This window comes from Rhipicephalus microplus, chromosome 8 (assembly GCF_043290135.1).
Source record: "Rhipicephalus microplus isolate Deutch F79 chromosome 8, USDA_Rmic, whole genome shotgun sequence".
NCBI lineage: Eukaryota > Metazoa > Arthropoda > Arachnida > Ixodida > Ixodidae > Rhipicephalus > Rhipicephalus microplus.
In genome coordinates, this window is record NC_134707.1 from 88,580,739 (window position 1) to 88,599,780 (window position 19,042).

Below are 19,042 nucleotides of genomic sequence, written 5' to 3' on the forward strand. Positions count from 1 at the left end.
ACAACGTATGTTGCTTTGGTTACTGGGAGGGGCGCTGCCTGAAATGTTTTTCCGTGAGTGGGGAAGGGGTTATCAGACTCCCTCCCAACGTTTGTGTGTGTTTCCGTGTGCGCCTTTGATAGGACAGTGCTGGGTGTGGGGTGTGTTGCATTAACCTTTCTTTTTTTCTTATTGTACTACAGGAGCGTATGAAATTGAAGTTGATTTTGTGTGATCACAGGGAAAGCAAAACAACAGCACATTAAAAACACCAGAAAGGAAGGCGTAACAGGATCAGCACTGGTCTGTCTGGTCTTGTGTTTTTATTGCGCTCTCTTTTTTTTTCTCGCTTCGATTGTACATAAAGCCGTGGCCGCGCTGGAATGCTAGCCGCGCCTATGGATGGACGGAAATAAGTTTATTGAAAGTCCGGCTATGTTTGCAGCCCGGGCTCAGGTCTCTCCCATGAGGGTACTTCGAGGTCTTGCCTCATCGCCGCCTCTCGAACCCGCTGGACTGCCCACTTTTGAGTCTTGGGAGTTGGAGCTCCGCAGAGCGGCTGCCCACTTCGACGCAAGAGCATTCGGAGCTACCGCCATTTGAGCTGCTGTAAAAGAGCACTCCCACAACATGTACGAGAGTGTCGCTCGAGTTGCCTAACATAATTTGCAAGCTGCACTCGGGTATTGCGCGGGGGAAATGTGTCGCAATCGCACAGGACCGAGCAAGGTGTTTGCAGCTGTCGGCAGAAAGCTGCCTGGCATCGTTTCAACTTGCGTCGGGTGGGGGCCATATTCGCCTGGCTAACTGGTAGTGCTTGGCAATGTTATACCTCACTAAGCGTTCTCCCACGTTTTGAACCGGGAGGTCCGAACTCGACGAGGCGGTCTCAAGCTCTGCGTGGCGGGTCACTCCTCGCGCATAGCGGTGTGCCACTTCGTACGAATTATGGGGGCCATCGTCTGTGGGGGTGGTAACATGTGCTGGGAACCACAAAATCGAGGTGCTATTGAACTGCTGTCGACCAGCCTTCCTCTGAATCTGTGGAGCTTCTGGAGAAATGCGTCCCCGCGCGTAGTTACGAATTGCGTATCGTGAGTCTCTAAGAACTGCCTCGCAGATGGGGTCGGTAAGTGCAAGCGCTATCGCAACCTCTTCGGCGGTGTCTGGACATTGTGTATTGACACTACACGCGTGGGTAAGCCGGGAGTTGACATTGCGGCTACCGCCGTGAACCAGTGTTTGTTTGTGTATTCTGCCTCGTCCAGGAAGCGCTCAGTCTTCCCCCCCCCCCCCCCCCCGAAAGAGCGCAGCAGTGCTTTATAGAACGGTCCTGGCGTCGGCATCGTTATGTTCGGGGTGCATATTTCTATAGGAATAGGGGCAGCGATCAGCGTGTCGCCCATGTCGTGTGGAATGTCCTCTTTCTGACGCTGTTGGACGTGATAATTCAGGCCGAGTTTCGGCAGGATGACCAGCGGCGGTCAGGGACATACGTTCGAGTTGCGAGACTCTTTGCGCATCCACGATTTCTTCAAGGGTGTTGTACAGCCCCGGTCGCAGCAGACGAGTGGACTTCGGCTGGTAGGCCAAGGGCGATCTTGTAGGTCTTGTGTATAAGGGTGTTGAGTTCCTCCCTTTCGGTGACTGTCCAGTTGTGGAAGGCAGCCGCATAAGTGATGCGACTGCTTTCAAACGAGTTTATAAGACGCATGACGCTGCCCTCATTTGTTCCCGTGTGCTTGTTCGTAATTCGTTTGATCAGGCGAGTAGCTGCTGTAACCTTGCCCTCGATCTTGTGGACAGTTTCCCCGTTCGATACTTTGGCAGCTATGTGCATGCCGAGGATGCGTATCTTTGTAACTCGGGGAATGCAGGAGCCGTCTTGCGTATACAACTGTACTTTTTGACATTGGCGTGGGTTCACCGATCGGCTTGCACCGGCGGCGCGGTTGGTTGATTAGCAGCTCCGATTTGAGCGGAGATATTCGGGAGCTCGTGTCTCGGTGATCTACTGCCGAAACTGCTGCTTGTAAGGTGCATTTTATGTGGCCGTCACTATCTTTGTCGAACCACTGGGTGGTGTCGTCAGCATATAAGGCGTGGTGGAGGCCGTCAATCTCGCCAAGGCCGTCCCGAGAGACCCATCGTCACGAGGTTGAAAAGAAGCGCAAATATTTACCGACCCTTGGGGAGTGCCGCTGCTTCCTAAGGTAGATTCGTCGGATGTCATGCTGTCGACTGTGAGGGTGACTGTGCGGCGCGACAGGAAGTCTCTGATATAGTTGTAGCTCAGCTCGTCCTCGTTGAGCTTGTTGATTGGGCTCAGGATTGTCGCGTGAGCTACATTGTCAAACGCCTTTTCGACACAGGTCGAGGATGGCCCGGGTGCTGATAGTTTAGTCGTTAATTTAGTGGTAGAGCTGGTGCATGATGATGTCTTGTGGGGAAAGAGTACGTGTGATCGAAAGCCTACCATAGTTTTCGGGTAGGCTCCCGTGACCTGTGCATTGCATCTCCCTAGCCGATTCCAACGGGCCATCGGTTGGTCCACTTTCCAAGCTTTTTGTCGTTGGTTTTTTCTTTCGTGGAATCACTCGCCAACAAGTCGGCGCTACCGATAACAAACTACGTCCCCGAACTCGGCAGCAGTATCCGTCCGTCACCCGCGAGGATACAGCGCGGAGTCCTTCGGGCGCCGCTTCCAATTAAGATTACACGCGGTTTTCATTTTTTGCTTTGTTGTTGTACCCCTCGACGCCGGTGGTCTACAGTGCGGAAGTTAGCGCGCGTGCCTTGTCACTTTCGTTTTTGCGGAGGCGGCACGGCGCTCTGATTTGTGGCACGCGAGCCCGCGGCGGCTTCGGCGAAAGCGCGCTTGTTTGGCCGTCGCCTTGTCCGGCCTCCCAATCGACGACGATACGATCGGCCGGCAGCTACCCAGCTGCGTATCAAACATCTCTTTCTCCTGCCACCTCTCTCCCGATCCCCTCTCTCTTACGCACCCAGTGCCTGGGGAGAAGTTTACGGCTTTTTCTCTTCCTCATCTCTCTCTCTTTATCACCGAGCAACCAGTGCAGGAGGAGGAGGCCGGTTGGTTCCTACCTGCCTCTCGCTCCTTCCTCCTTCGCACCCCGTGCACGAATAACTGCACATTACCCTTGTCCTCAGATCTTCCCCTTTCCATTTTACGCACCCAGTGCTGGGAGAGTAGGCTCTCCCTGCACTCCTCGCTCCCCCCCTTTCTTTTCCTTCCCGCTACGCACCAAGTGCGGCTGTAGAAGTGTACGGCTTCCGAGGCGCGGTAAACGGAGGCATTTTCTTTCTTTTTCTTTTTTCTCGTGTCCAGGGGAGACGGGCACTTCTCCGCGCTCCCGTGAACACACGGCCGTGACCTCGTCTTCGTTCTAGCCGCTGTGCATGCAACGGAGCCCGCCGGCTGCCGCATTCCCCGGCCGGAAAGGAAGGGCGTATTACGTATCAGTAGACTTGGCTACCCCCCACCCCGTTTATGAGACGAGCTGTGAGGAACCGTGAAATCATGTTCGTCTTTCGCGGAAGTTCGTATCAACCGAGTAGTGCAGTCGAAACCGGGCGCGGATCCAGTTTTCATTTTTTCGAGGGATGGTCTGACTTTGTAGTGAGATTGATGCGCTGAGTGATGATGACGACAACTGCATAAATGTTTGCAGGCCCGTAACCAAAGGCCAGGAACTCCCCCCCCCCCCCTCCTCCCGAAATTTGGATGGAGGGAGCTGACGTTTTACTGAAAAAAAAAAAAAGGCTTTATTGTCATATTGTCAAGGCCATCAACAAGTGGGCTTCTCCTGAAAATAATTTCTGGCTAAGGACCTGAACCAACGCGATTATTGGCACGCCATTGAATGTTACGACAGTTTAAAAAAAATAGCTGCTGTGGAATTGCACCGTACCACGTTACTTCTGTGTTCCTCTTGTCTCAAGTAATTTCCCGAAACGTGCCGAGACAAGACTTCAAGGAAACGTCAGGGCATCCAAACATACCATTTGCATTACGCCGGTTCATAATTGAATTGCAAAGGGCATGATTTTGAAGCAGTTCGCACCATTATCATCTCCATGCATTGTGATGTATTATGTATTTTTAAGAAATGTGCAATATTCAGCACCCTATGGATGTGAATTAATCAATAGAATTCATATGCGATAGCATGAACAATATGGTTTGTGTTAAAATTTTCAAGTATTCAGGCAGTTCTATAGAGAGCATACGTAATGGACACTGGTATACTGGAAATTGGTGACAACAGATCTGACAGGTGGGCCAGTTGATTCATAGTTGTGCCTGTTTACTTCATTCACTTTTTCTTGTTTTGTGCTGACATGCTATTTTGAAAACGCGAAGTACTGATTTAAGTACTGGTAGCCTAATGTATTGTCTACAGTAGCTGGTTTTGTGCACTTCAGTTGGCTTTCAGTTGCAGATATATAGTTTCAAAAAGAAAAAAAAAAGCCAAATAACTTTGCATTTTGTTTTGTACAGATGTGCTCTGCATTGCTAGAAATGAAGTTGAACAGGTTACGATTTTCTTTTGCTGTGAAATTGGGTATTGAACGGTTGACATAGATGATCTGCAGAATGCCAAATATGACATTCCTTGTATAATCTTGATTTATGAGGAGTGATTTAGGCTGTTAACTAAGTTGATTTAATTTGTTCATTTATTTTATTTGGTTACTTCTTTACCGAGCGCCTGCATCATTATAATCTATTTCAGCAGAGAGAATACTGTTCATATAAACTAGCATTTGAACAAATGCAGATAGTGTCAGGTTGCAGAGTGTTTCAGTCTCGTACAAATGAAATTACATTGTCGCAGCAAGGGCTTGTTTATTTGCTAGGTACAACATTGTGAAGCCAAATAACCTGTAGTTACTAACATACAGATACTAAATGTCAGGATTGAAACTGGCACACTAGACTGGTGACAGAGATCTTTAAATGAAGACTTATTGCTGTATTCTCATTGGAACTTATTGGTCAACAAAAGGCTTAGTAAACATGCAAATTCACGCCCCCCCCCCCCCCCCCCAAAAAAAAAAAGCCCAGTGCTTTAAAATTATGATTGTCACGGTACGCTGTGAAAGCAGAGTTTATGAGGCCAGTATTAAGATTCGAGGATCTAGTTCAAACTGGCGTTTATATGGGCAGCTGTAGTCTGTAAGCAGGAGTTTGACGTTAACCACAGTTTGGGTTACCATCCACAATGCAGAATAACAACATATTCTGCTTGTTCACCGAGCTCACACAAATGTAATGGACAAATGCGGGTCCGAAATGAGCAAGTTTTTGTTGTTTCGTAGTGATTTGCATAATACGCTGCATACAAAGTTTCTTTTTATGCAGAGCTGACCCTGATAAGCTGGTTTCGCATACAGCAAAAGTTGGGTGGTTTGTTTTCCACTGCATATGGAGATCCTTTTTAAGGATAGCTGACCCTGATAACAAGCCGGTTTCGCATATAGCAAAAGTTGGTTGGCTTGTTTGTGGAGTTTAACGTCCCAAAGCGACTTTGAGAAATGCTGTAGTAGAGCGTAGAGGATAGTTTCGAGCAGCTGGAGTCTTTAAATGTGCGTTTACATCGCATAGTATGCAGGTCTCTAGCGTTTTTCAGCAGCTGAGCACGACAGCCGCTGAGCCACTGGGGCAGTACTCTCGCAGCTAAGGGTTTTCTGCATTTTATGTTCCACATCTTCTTAGCGGAAAGGGGTCAAGCAAATTCATGCCATGCGCACGATACTTATGTGTGACACTTTTTGTCATAGAGATGTTTGGACACTGACAATTCTTTCTACTTGGCTGCTTATTGCTAAGAAATCACATGGGAGCTACCGTGTGGTGCACCCTTCTTGTTATATCTGCTCTGTGCTCACCTGTTGAAACAGTATGCATTCATGTTATTCGGTTATTCTCATTATCTATTATTTCATGTCTGTCATTCCTCATTGGCTGATAGTTAATCTTTTATATTGAAGCAATATGCCAAAAAATATATATTGGAAGGGAACAGCGGGAAAAAAGAGAAACCAGACAAAGGACGCATACACAGCGCTCTGTGTGTGCTCTTTTTCATATAGTTTCTCGTTTCTTGCACCGTTTCCATTCAATACGTCGTACCAACACGCCCAAGCAACCACTTTATCTTAAAGAAATGTTGCTATGAGGGTTAGACTGTTCGGTAATGTGTACATTGCATTGAATATCCGCTGGAACTTAATTTAATTGGCTTCTCGTCAAGGTTTCTGGTTGTGGTATTGCCTTTGAAGCTGCGTTCATTTTAATGGGCTGAGTTTTCAATAGCAATCAATCGTTTGTTTCACGCCCCGCCGCGGTGTTCTAGTGGCTAAGGTACTCGGCTGCTGACCCACAGGTTGCGGTATAGAATCCCGGCTGTGGAGGCTGCATTTCCGATGGAGGCGGAAAGGTTGTAGGCCTGTGTGCTCACATTTCGGTGCACGTTAAAGACCCCCCCCCCCCCCTTCCGTGGTCAAAATTTCCGGAGACCTTCACTACGGCGTCTCATAATCATATGGTGGTTTTGGGACGTTAAACCCCACAAATTAATCAATCGTTTTTTTCACACAATTTCTGCATGTACAAAGATTTATTTGCGCATGATGAGGTATCAAACAAGAGAGTTAAGGAGTGATCTTGTATCCACTTACAGCACAAAATGAGACATAGCTGGAAGCAATTAACGATAGCCACGGCAATGGCTTTCACCAGACATACAGTGGTTGTTTCGTTTTGCTCTGGTATTTCGATTGCGACGGTGATGTTTTAAGAACTGTAGAAATTTTCTCGGGCTTCGTTTCTAAAAGCTTTGCTCCTGTTCTGCGCCACTGGAATCTTGACGTTCATTGTGCTCGCACACTTAACAACCATACAGCTTTTCCCGCACACTATCTGATCTTGGCTACAACAACCAGAAGGGTCTCATATCAGTGTACCGACACGCTATTTCTGCTTTTAATCTGCTTTGAATTTTGTATATCTGTCCTTGTTGACAGGTGGCCTTTCTACTGTTTTGATCGAGCGTCAGAGGGGGCAGACAATGTGGGATATCAGCGCGGCGCGCGTTGCTGCCTGAAGAATTCAGTTTTTGTGCGCACTTGTTCTCGATCAAAGCTGCGTGGAAATTCCACGGGAACGTCTGTGCTTGACGCATGACACCCGTAGTGCTGCTGTCTGCCAGCAACGGCAGATGCTGCTACACCGAACATCCTGTAGAGTATTTAAAACTAGTCGTTTATCTTACTTTTTTTTCTTTTGTAGTTTAAAGTATAATGATCCCACAGCTGGTGGATCAGCACAATCATGGGGACTCCCTGCATCGCCCGGAGCAGTCAGTGATTCCGAATGCGAGTTTCGAGGCGACATAGGCTCATACGAGTGTTGCCCCATTACTGTCGACAACCCCCAGTGCCAGGTGTTCTCGCACCGCACTGCCTGTTATTTTTGTACGCCCTTGTACAGACACTCGGTGCGGTGTGTCGAGTGCAGCGTACATGTACACTGTCGTTCTTTATGAAAGGGAACACGCGAACGCGTGGCCTGCGCTCTGCGGCGGCAGTACCATCAACTGACAGGTGAAGAAAGCACGTTCGCTTTTGGCGTCATCTATGGTCAAGCAAGATAACGAGTCATGGCCGGTAGACAAGCGCTGCCAGATGAAGTTCTCTCAACGCTCACGCGGCGAGCGATATCGGGAGATTACTGCAGCTTGCGCCGTGGTCGTGCACAACTTTTGATGTGTTGGCAGTGGACTACGCACTACAAGTGTGAGGCAGAGTGCAGTCTAGCAGCGCTTGTCTACCGGCCATGACTCATTATTTTTTTTTTTTTTTGGCAACAGATGACGCTGAAAGCGAACGTGTTTTCTTTTGCTGTCGGTTGATGGTGCTGTAGGCAGCCGCCGCAGAGCGCAGGCCACGTGTTCGCGCGTTCCCTTTCGTAAAGGACGACAGTGCACACGTGAGATAAGCTGAAGGCTGCGGCAGGGGGGTTTATCCAACAGTCATTAGAGAGTTTTAGTACTGCGTACGTTGCGTACGTGGCGGCGTTGCGTACGTAAGGACGCCATGTCCTGGGTAGTGCGCATGCGCAGACCGCAACGCGCCCGTATCGCGTTACGTACGCAGCCGCTACGTACGCACGCATGAGATGCGTGCGTGCGTACGTATGAGGTGATCGCGCCGCTCTCGAACAAGTTCGCGACAGCGCGAGACTTCGTTTTGCAAAATGGCGGCATCGAAGGCAACACGGAGGAAGGAAAAAGTGGAAGGCAAGCACCGACCGGCTCTGTGGCTTAAAATATGGCCATAATCTGGCTATGACACTTGGATTGGCTCACATTGGCTGTCAAGAACACGTGCTACTATTTTGATCTACCAGATGGCGCAACACGCTTCACGCTTGCTACGTACGCGGGTACTACGGCGTACTAAAAGCCCATAAGTGGCAAACGACGCCACGTAACGCAAGGCGCTTGCGTGATGCGTACGTAGCACCATTCCGCAGTACTAAAACTCTCTATTTCCGCGGCATTTTAGCGCGGCAGCGTTAAAGATTTGTGGCGCAGAAAACCCACTGCCGGCGACGGCCCCGTTTGGTGTGAGCGAAAAATTGTCTGTGATCGAAAAGAATCAAGTTACCGAGATAGCCGCAGAAGGCCGCTACTTGTCCGCGCGTGCGCGCGCGATCACACTGAAAAGGCCGCGCATTCGAAAAAAAAGGTGCTCAAGGTCACGAGGCGTGATAATTTCATTGCCCTGCCACCCCCCCCCCCCCTGCTTAGCTTCCAGCGCTTTCATCGGGGCGAGAGAAGAGATAATGCAATTGCAGCATGCGACAAACCTTTGTAACTCCGCTCGCACTGGACGGATTCTTAAAATTTTTGTGGCGTTGAACTTGTGAGGCAATGAGCTCTTCTAGTGAATTCATTCCATGGTTACTTGAAAAAGTGTTTCAGGGCGCCTTTCACGCATTTTGTTCGACAGGTGTCACGACCAAAACCAGCCCATTCGGCGATAATAGCGCGCGCTGCCCCGCCGCGGCGGTCTAGTGGCTATGGTACTCGGCTGCTGACCCGCAGGGCGCGGGTTCGAATCCCGCCTGCGGCGGCTGCATTTCCGATGGAGGCGGAAATGTTGTAGGCCCGTGTGCTCAGATTTGGGTGCACGTTAAAGAACCCCAGGTGGTCTAAATTTCCAGAGCCCTCCACTACGGCGTCTCTCATAATCATATAGTGGTTTTGGGACGTTAAACCCCACATATCAATCAATCAATAGCGCGTGCTGGTCCAATCTACTGTGCGCGTGTTTGTGTGCGTGCGTGCGTATGTAACAAGACATATGAGTAAATATGCACTTAGCAGTTGAAGGGCGCACTAGAGGCCGGATTTCGCTATCGCGTTCAACTTTCAAAGGTGAAGAGGGTCCCCCAATTTTTATCGGTCATTGCGTTTCTCTTCTTGCAAAAAGGGGGAAGGCATTTTCGTGTGCTGTTGATTTTGTTGCTTGTGGTAAAACAGGTCTAATAACGTCCAAAATAACAGATAAAAATAATGATAAAATAATGATAAAAAATGGTGTTGGGCACAACACAATAGAAGTGTTAAAAATATCAGTGACCACTTTTCAAACGATGAAGTATGCGATAGCTGTCTTAAAACATAGTTATTTCTCAAAGCATTACATAATTATTGCTACGTGCTTTAAAGAAGTTTAAGATTTTTTTTTATCGAGCAAGTAAACACCAAGGAACGCAAGGACCATGACAATCATAGAAACAATGTCTTTCTTTTCCTTATGCTTTTTTTTTTTCCCACTGGCATCTAAGCTTTGTGACAATGCCTTTAGTGTAAGCCTCATTGGCATTTTTCATCCCAAATTCTTTTAGTCATCACACTTTATAGTAAAACCTACATTTGTTTTTGTAGCGCAGCTGTATATGACTAGGTGCAACCAAAATATGTCTTATGTGCAGAAAAATTGCTATCGCTTATGTGCCACAGAAATTGGACAGATTGCACTGCTTACTACTGGTCTACTGAGAATGACGAAGAGAACAATTTACAACTTATCAGCTACTGTCATAATGTTTCCTAGGGCTTCACAACAGTCCTAGTTGAAAATTAGTGGTACAGTAAGAGTATACTATTTTCGCCAGTCCGATGTTTGTCTAGAAAAACCATGTAATTCATTTTCACTTAATGTCACTTTACAGAACTGAAGTTAGTTTATGACACGTGCTATGGCACGTGAGCATCCGCTCGCCAGCCCAGACATGGTGGAGATTATCCCTACGAGTCAAAACAGTTCCGCTGTGTTTGCAAACTCTGCATCCTGAATGGAGCCTAAATCACAGAGATCGATGTTAGGGTCGGTGAGCAACAATTCACTCATCGTTGTTTACATGCACCACAAGGTGATGACAGATTTGCTGTTAGTGTACTGTGAGTTGCTGTCTCCTCGTAATGTCACACTGTGATGACACATCACTGAGAAGCCGGCCCCTTCATATCAAAAGCAAGTTTTTTTTTAAGGTAGCTGTATTAAACAAGTACTGACACGAATTTGAAATATTTTGGGATTGTCGCTCTGAATAAGAACGTGGGTTTTGAGAACCCTAAAAAACAGTACGGTGGTGATTTATTGGGAATGCACCACACATGTTTTTCAAAGTAATGGTGAATGCATCACACATATCACCATTACTTTAAGAAGTTACTTTCGGTTTCGATATCGAGAGGGCGGCTTCTCCGTGACGTGCCATGTCAGTCTGATGTCGCGTGAAAGCAGCCATTCGCGATGTGTCCGCGACAGATTGGCCATCTGCTCGGGGTACATGGGAACAACGATGGGTACATTTTCCCCAGCAACCCCAACAGCATTTTTTTTTTGCAATTCTGGCTGCGTTCAGGACGCAGGGTATGCAAATTTCGTGGACCTGAGTTGACTCGTCGGAATAATGTCCATTGTGGCGTGGTGGGCTCGCTGATGCTCAGCGACGAAATCATTAAAGTCAAAAAAAATATTTTATATGTACTGGCAGACTCTGGTCTGCGGAGAGGGTTAATACTGCATACCAAGAAAACGAAAAATTTCCCTTTTTCGATGACTAAAAATCGTGTCGGTACTCTTTTAAAAATAGATTCGATGCACTCCCAGGTGCCACAACACTTTTTTAAGTGTTTTAGACACCAGTGTGTTCTTATTTAGGGCAACATTCTGAACATATTTAAAATTGCTATCAATATTATGTTAAAACATCGAAAATCTGCACCAAGGGTTGTGGATGTTCTTGTAGTGTGTAGGCATGTGCATGGCTCTCAGAAAAGTTTGCTCCCTTTACGTTGTATCTTCTCCCCAAAGAGTAATTGTTTTGCTTGCATATTTTTTCCTTGAAAACTTCGTGCTTGCCATGTACAGTGCTTGCCATGAAGGCTGTCTCACTAGTAATGTATGTGCTGTTCTTGACCTGGAAAAGGCCAGGTATGCAGCGTTAAAGAGAGAAGACTCGTACAAGATTGATGGTGGTTATTGTTTGGGTATAAAGTAGATTGCGAAGCTGCAAAGTCTTCCCGAGAGTGCATATGGTGTGATGGTGAAAGTGGGCTGCTGCACGTTGATATTTGCTCTAGATAAGCTGATAATTATACAATAGCAACAAGTACTGCAGACTCTGTGCCTGTAATAGCATTTCACACTTACCGTTTCCATGTCTGCACGGCGGCATGCTCAAAACTGTTGCTCAAGCGTGCTATGAAAAATGCAGCATTCCTACGTGTCAACTTCCACTTAAGATGTAACATATGTAGTACCAATACTTGCTAATAATGTTCAGTGATAGCTGCTCTACTGGACTCAGAGAATGAAATGCAAAAATTTACGGTTAAGTAATGCTTGTATTTTTATATCCGGCACCAGCAGTTTTTACCATGTGTAACTTTTGCTCGGACACACTACGCATTAGCCAACGTTATCCTTGGTAGTAAGATATCTTATGATGTGATGGCAGTTATTACAAGCAATTGCTCATTGCTAGAGCTCCGTCTTTTCAAATTAATAAAAAAAATCTGATAAACACTTGCCGTCGCAATTCCAGTGATTCGGATTTATCCGATAAACTCCTGTTTAAAGGCCATCATATTCTCTACATTCAAATGGTATTTTGGAAGCTGATAATTATCAGTGAAAGGAGCGCACTTTCATCAGTGACAGTAACCTTGAAGAGTATGCTTGCTTCTATTACAATAAGCTTTAGGGTTGCCATATCAAGGAACATAGGTGTTTTATATTGAAATATTTGTGTTTTTGTATACAGGTGTTTGTGTAGTCAAACCTTCCAGACATCTAAAATGCACTGGGTTCACAGATTTTTGGGGTCAGATATCACTTCATCTAAGATTTCATAATAATAATAATAATAATAATAATAATAATAATAATAATAATAATAGGTTTTTTTATTTTTCATCAAAAGGATAGGAGAGGCTTGGAGAGAAGGCTAAGGGGCAGCGCGACTAGGTCTTGCCTCCGAAAAGTTCACCTTAATGATTATACGAGTACAGCAGTGCACATGAACAGCCTTACTAACAGGGTAAATGAATAGCAAAAGAGAAAAAGAAAATGATAGAACCGAGAAGCAGAATGATCAGCAACAATGCAAAGCGATGTCATTGTAAATAGTTATGAATAAGACCATATTTGCAACAACTTATATAGCTACATTAAACTCCTAATTTGGGAGGATTGGGGATTTATGAAAAATGAGCATTGATAAATGAAATATTTTACCCTAAAAAGCAAACTGCAAAAAACACTCTTTAAGTTTTGAGAAAAATAAACTCTGAAAACACCCACCCCTGCTCATAGCGCTCATTATACACTCAAACTTCATTATAACAGGTTGTACTTTATACAAAAATGTGTTTTTTATATCTGAAAATTTTTTATGGATGTTTATTCTTAACACTTCATCTATTAGGACACTATTCTTCATTTACTTCATTATAACCAATATTTCCTTATGTTTGGGTTCGTTATAACGAGGTATGAGTACAAGAAACTCACAGGGTTTCTTATGCATTCATACAAAATGATTCAAAGATGAAAGTTACCGTCTTTTTTTTTTTTTCATAGCATTAGATTGATCCACCCACCCCTGATAGCTCTCCAGACCTAGCTTTCTGCCCTGCCTCCGGATTCGGAAGCATTGGAAGCCTTGTGCACTGCACGCACCTCCAGGAATGACCCACCTAAGATTGAGCAATACTGTCATATGATGATGTCACATAACGTGACGTCACAGTTACGTCACTATGATGTCATGATGATGAAACGAACTTTATCTAACTGTGACGTAGTTGGGGACATCATCACAATGACAGTTTTTTGCATTTCTCATGTTGATGCCGACATTGACAGTCACTTTTCATGTTTGACGAGGCCTTTAAAAAGAAAAGGATGTCACGTTTCTGTCCATGGGTACTGTACTTTGGGCTGTGAGCCATGTAAGCAGGCGATGAAGGGTGGAGGGTTGTGCATCTGTACCGTTAGCCATGAGTAGAACTGTCTCCCTGATGAAGATGCCCATTCTCTTGCAGGACGGTTGGTGTCGAATTAGCCATGCGGAGGAGAAGGCATTGACATCTAATCGCTGGTAGGAGGGGGTGGAGGAGGGGGCGGTGATCATGGCCATGCGGGGCGCACGGGGCACCCCCACGGGGCTGCCCCAGGCCATGAGCCCCGAGAGCGCGCTGGCCTCGGACATCTTCGACCAGTTCGTGTCCGCCGGCACCTTCAAGACGGCCCTGTCCACCTACCGGCAGGCGAGTGCCCCTTCAACTGTGTCGGCCTTGCTTCGTGTCCCTTCCTTGTCAGTATATCAATGAGAACTGACACACAATGCCAAGGAATGCATAGGGGAAGTAATTCTTATGTAAAGAAAGAAAAGCGGACGAAAATATAACTTGCCGCCAGCAGGGACCGAACGTGCAACTTTCAGATAACGCGTCCGATGCTCTACCACTGAGCTGGGGCGGCGGTTATACCTCCATCCACCTTATAAAGCATATATGTGCATTTAAGCCTGGTAGCGCCTCTCGGCACTGCCAGTAGCCACTGCGGCGAGTGTGGAACACTTCTAAAAAAAGCGGGGAACACTCTTTTTGCCTGTTCACATGGGATGTTATCACGAGCTGGCAGCTAACTAATAATCCCTCGTACACTACCTGAAAAGTTCAAGTCCACTGGAGTGAAACCGTCGCTAAAAATGAAGGAAAGAAGTTAGAGGGCTTGTTTTCTTTGTTTGACACAATATTTATGAGAACTAACAATGATGCAAAGGAAAGTATAGGGGATGTTACTGGAACTAACATCCCTATGCCTTGGTGGCGGCCTTGGTGGCGGCACGGGAGAGATGATCAGGTTTCTTTTGCGTGTGGTGGTTGGCGCGAACTGTTGTCTCTAGCAGTGGCTCTCTGGTGAACGGCACCGTGCGCTGTCTGCCGTGGGGAATCAACCATTGGCGAAGGTGCCTTGTGTGTGTTATTGTGTTTGTTATGTTTTTGAGTGTTGTGTAAGGTTGTTCAGCGTGTTGATAACAATTGATGTGTATAATAATTTGGCTGATGATATCGATCTAAAAGCAGTTAAATAAATGTGGGTTGTTTGGTTCGTTTTGAACGCATCTAGTGTGTTCGTGTTCCGAGTGTGTAGCACCCTACACAGCGAGACCCCGCACCTTTCACTATGCCATGCAGGACTGCCCGACTTTGGCTTTTATGTGTTTTTGGGCCGCAAGTATGCTCTGTATGCGTAAGACATTGCTGGGAACTGCAGGACGAGAAACGAATGAGTGCAGTTTAAGTTAGAGGATTCAGGTCAACTAACGTTTATCTGCTCCTGTAGCTTTTAGAAGAGTGATGCGGTCAATGTTTTTTGCTGCCAGGTCAAAGGAAAGAAGACTTAAGCATTTTGTATGAATCGGGCTAATGTGTTGTGAGCACTTCGTATGAACCAGTTTAACGTAAACCCCGTGTTAAAGCACTTAAGCGCACTCAAAGGCAACTATTTAAAGATGGGGTTGGCACCTGTGCCACACTTAGTACTACATACATGTGCAGCTTTGAATCATCCTCGTAGGCAGGATATGAGAGGTATGAGATAAGAGTTAACATAGCCTGCAGGAGATACAGTGGTTGGTTGGAATTGTAAAAGCTGATAAAAGCTGATTTAGTGTAATGCCCCACTGTACAGCTGAGGGTACATTTCATATTGTTCTCATTAGCAAGCTAAAATCTACCCGAGATTGGATTTGTAATGTATGGAGTCATTAAATAGAAAACATCAAATGATTTAAATTCTGAAGTTGCATAATTAATACAGTTAAACCTCTTTATAAGAGGCACGCTCTGAGCAGAAATTCTTGTGTTTTATGTGAGATGTCTCTTATAAGCAGGGTACCTTGTATGCATTTTCTTATAAACCTGTATTTTGCTGTAGGCACACTGGCGTCTCTTATACCCATTTGTCTCTTATTTCAGTGCATCTTATAAAGCGGCTCGATTGCAGTTCCTCTAATTGCAGCTGCTAAAAGGATGACAGTGGTGTTTGAGCGAGTGATGCATGGTCATTTATGAACTGGCTTTCAGCAGCGTTATCATTGTCGCCCCATTGTCACTACTCTCGTGACTCTGTCATCCTTCCCCAAGCACACTTTTGCTAGTGAGTTGTTTTAGGAAGGCAGAGGTAGCCGAGAGTGTCTTTGTCTCGTCACTTCCCATTCGTGGACCTGCCAGAATGGATTTGGCGCATTCGTTGCTCATCCCGAGCCCGAGCACTGAGTTCTCGGTTAATTTAGCATTGTGAACCATTCATTGATTTCCTCATAGGCTTGCGTGGTTGATGGCCGCTTAAGAAATCCAGTGGAGCAGAGCCTACAATGCATTTTTCGTCAACTGGTAGGTCTTCCTATTTAAGTGCCCAAAGTAGCTCTCTTTGTACAAAGCACACTCTTACAGCTACGTGAATGGAAGTGCTTTCTTACGTGGCAATTTTTCAATCTTTCTTTTGGACTTGGTATGTTTTTGCAGCTATTTCAATACAAACTCCATGTTTGTAATTTAAAAAGATTCCTTCGCACTCTGAACACTAGTGAAAAAGCTTTGCTGATCTCAGCCCATCACATTCGTTCATTGCCGTTTTGTTTATAAAGGGCTGACCTCGTCTTGCATATTTGCCTTCTTCTGAACGGCTTTTCATAAGCTGTGTTTGTTGGAAGGTGTCTTCGTGATTTACTACATACCTAATATCTGCATAGCAATATGCACGCAGTACCAGATAAATTGTTATTTCTCTGATACAACCTTTTCAAATCACTTTTTTATATTTTCCTCAAGCTTGCAAAACATGCTGCACTATAAAATGTGAACCTATCATGCCCTTCAGTTCTTCTTGAGCCCTACTACGCTCATTCACCGAGGAGCTATTATGGTACTAGCATTTTGAAGAATAGCTTTACCACCATGAGTGAATTACCTTGTCTGTCAGTAATTTGTGTGTTGGCGTCTCCGTCCTTGCAGATGTGCGACGTACTTCAGTTGAGCCCGGCGCCGCTGCCGGTGTTCTACCCGCGGCTCAAGGTGAAGCTACGATCCTGGCGAGCCGCCTCGCTTTGGGCCAAGCTGGACAAGCGGGCGGCCCACAAATGCTACAACCGGGGGAAAGCCTGTGCGGGCATGCGGGTGCGTGGCGGCATCTTTTCTCTATTCCTCCTGCCTCCTTCAGCATTTCTTCCCCAGTGTGTAATAAATGTAGATGTGACCAGTGTAAATGTGACCAACGCTGTTCAATCTGTCTAAGTGTGGGGCAGGGAGAACGATGGTCACAGTGTACCATGCTGGCTACAATCTCCACATCTGTCGCACAGTGCAGCTCTGGTAACATTGTCATTAAATGTTCACGCTGTCCATGTTGTCAAACACTGTTCCATGTCCACACCATGCCATGTTGTCTACACTGTCCAACATTGAGGCATGGGTCACATCGTCTCAATGTTGTTTGCTTGGTCCACATCACATCAGCACATACTGTCCATTTGATAACATTCACAATATTGGTCCCACTGCCTCATGGTATCCTACACGATTCCATGTCCACGCCGTCCCATGTTGTCTGCACCGTCCAACATTGAGACAGTGTAAAGATTGGTTGCACAGTCCAAACCTCAGCATTGGTCATTCACATTGTCACAATGTTGTTTGCTCTGTCCACATCACCTCATCGTATACTGTCCATGTCACGGCATTCATAACATTGGTCACACTGTCCCATGTTGCCTGCACCGTCCTACATTGAGGCAGTGTAAACATTGGTTGCACAGTCCATTTCACAGCATTGGTCATTAGTATTGTCACAATGTTGTTCGCTTTGTCCACATCATGTCATTGTATACTGTCCGTGTGATAACATTTATTACATTTCTCACACTGTCCCATGTTGTCCACACCATCCAATATTTTGACAGCATTACCCAAATAAGCCCTACACTGGCACTGGCTCCTATACTGTGGGGCCTGCTATCACATGCACAAGACGAAACAGGTGTTTAGATGCATGTATCGCCGCTACCCTGATGTCAGAGTGGCTCAATGTCGACTTGCCTTAATTTTAGTTATTTTGATACAATATAAGTTCCAATTCCATCCCCGTAAATCAAACATGAGGGCACTGTCTCATAATTTTCACTCTGCCCAACAATGAGTCATTGGGAACATTAATCACACAAGTCCATGCCACTGATTCGGTCGCACGGTCACAATGTTCTGTCCATGTCACAATATTGTTCGAGCTCTTTCTTCCTTGTTCTATACTGTCAAGCATCAAGACAGCATGCCTAACATAAGCTAGACCTCAATATTTCTTTATAAACTATCGTTCGTTGTACACATGAATTGGGTCTTGATTTACCAAGTGGCGTTGTCTCAGTTAGTCTCACAGCGACATCTTTCACGTCAATTGTGGGCAACACGACATTCGAGCACTCCAAAGTTCTCACTGCTTTTTATCCGTCCAGGTTCTAATCATCGGAGGTGGTCCGTGTGGCCTCCGTACGGCCATCGAGGCGCAGCTTTTGGGCGCCAAGGTGGTCGTGCTGGAGAAGCGGGACCGCTTTTCGCGCAACAACGTCCTTCACCTATGGCCCTTCGTCATCCACGACCTTCGCAGCCTTGGGGCCAAGAAATTCTTTGGAAAGTTCTGCGCCGGCTCCATCGACCACATCAGTGAGTAGCAGACACCCTTTTCGGTGTTACTTTTACATCTCTCATGTGAACCGTGGTGGTTAACACGAAGGCAAGCATGCTCATTATGCTGTCTTCCTGTTTGTGTGTTAGGCCAATGTTTGCTCTCTAGTCACCTGTGGTTCTCGTATTCTGTTAGTACAGTCGAGAGCGATGTGAAAGAGAGCACTGAAATTACCAAAAGGCTATTTGTTTGTGCGTGCAGCCACATACTAGTAGGAAAGTGTTTATAGCAATAAATGTCCAAACTAAAAGGTACCTTGTGCAAATAGCATGTCGCATTCATATTGCTGCATTTTACTGTGGGTGTAACAATATGCACGCATCACAGGTAATCACTGCTTGCTTATACACTGACTCAGTGTGTTCCTTTTCATATTGCTCGTGACCGTATGCCATGATGATGAAAGACCTTTCCGCTGATAAATGCATCAATAGTACAGCTCGTTTTCTTTCGTGCTTGTATATTTTTGTCATTCTCTATTACTTTTTCAGTCATAACCAAATCGATGATCAAGTCATTACTGACTACAGTTAAACCTGCTTATAACGAACCCCCATATAACGAATTCCTCGATATAACAAAGTTTTTCTATCCCCGCCGTCGCTCCATAAAAGCACATGTATTTGCGACCTCTATGTAACAGTATAACTGCGGGAGACAACCTTGATATAACGAATTTTCCCACGGACAACCTAGGAATTTCGCTCTGCAT

At 45.9% G+C, this 19,042-nt stretch overlaps 1 protein-coding gene across 5 annotated transcripts in view; it reads left to right on the forward strand.

The window, feature by feature from the left end:
* The window catches only part of Mical (Molecule interacting with CasL), a 123,260-nt gene that overhangs the window by 12,402 nt on the left and 91,816 nt on the right, over nucleotides 1-19,042 (forward strand). For all 5 annotated transcript variants that reach the window (XM_075872282.1, XM_075872285.1, XM_075872286.1 and 2 more), the window contains exons 2-4: nucleotides 13,629-13,853; nucleotides 16,608-16,769; nucleotides 18,101-18,308. In XM_075872282.1, the coding sequence (XP_075728397.1) occupies nucleotides 13,716-13,853; nucleotides 16,608-16,769; nucleotides 18,101-18,308 (508 nt within the window). In that variant the 5' untranslated portion in view covers nucleotides 13,629-13,715. The remainder of the gene's footprint in view (nucleotides 1-13,628; nucleotides 13,854-16,607; nucleotides 16,770-18,100; nucleotides 18,309-19,042) is intronic.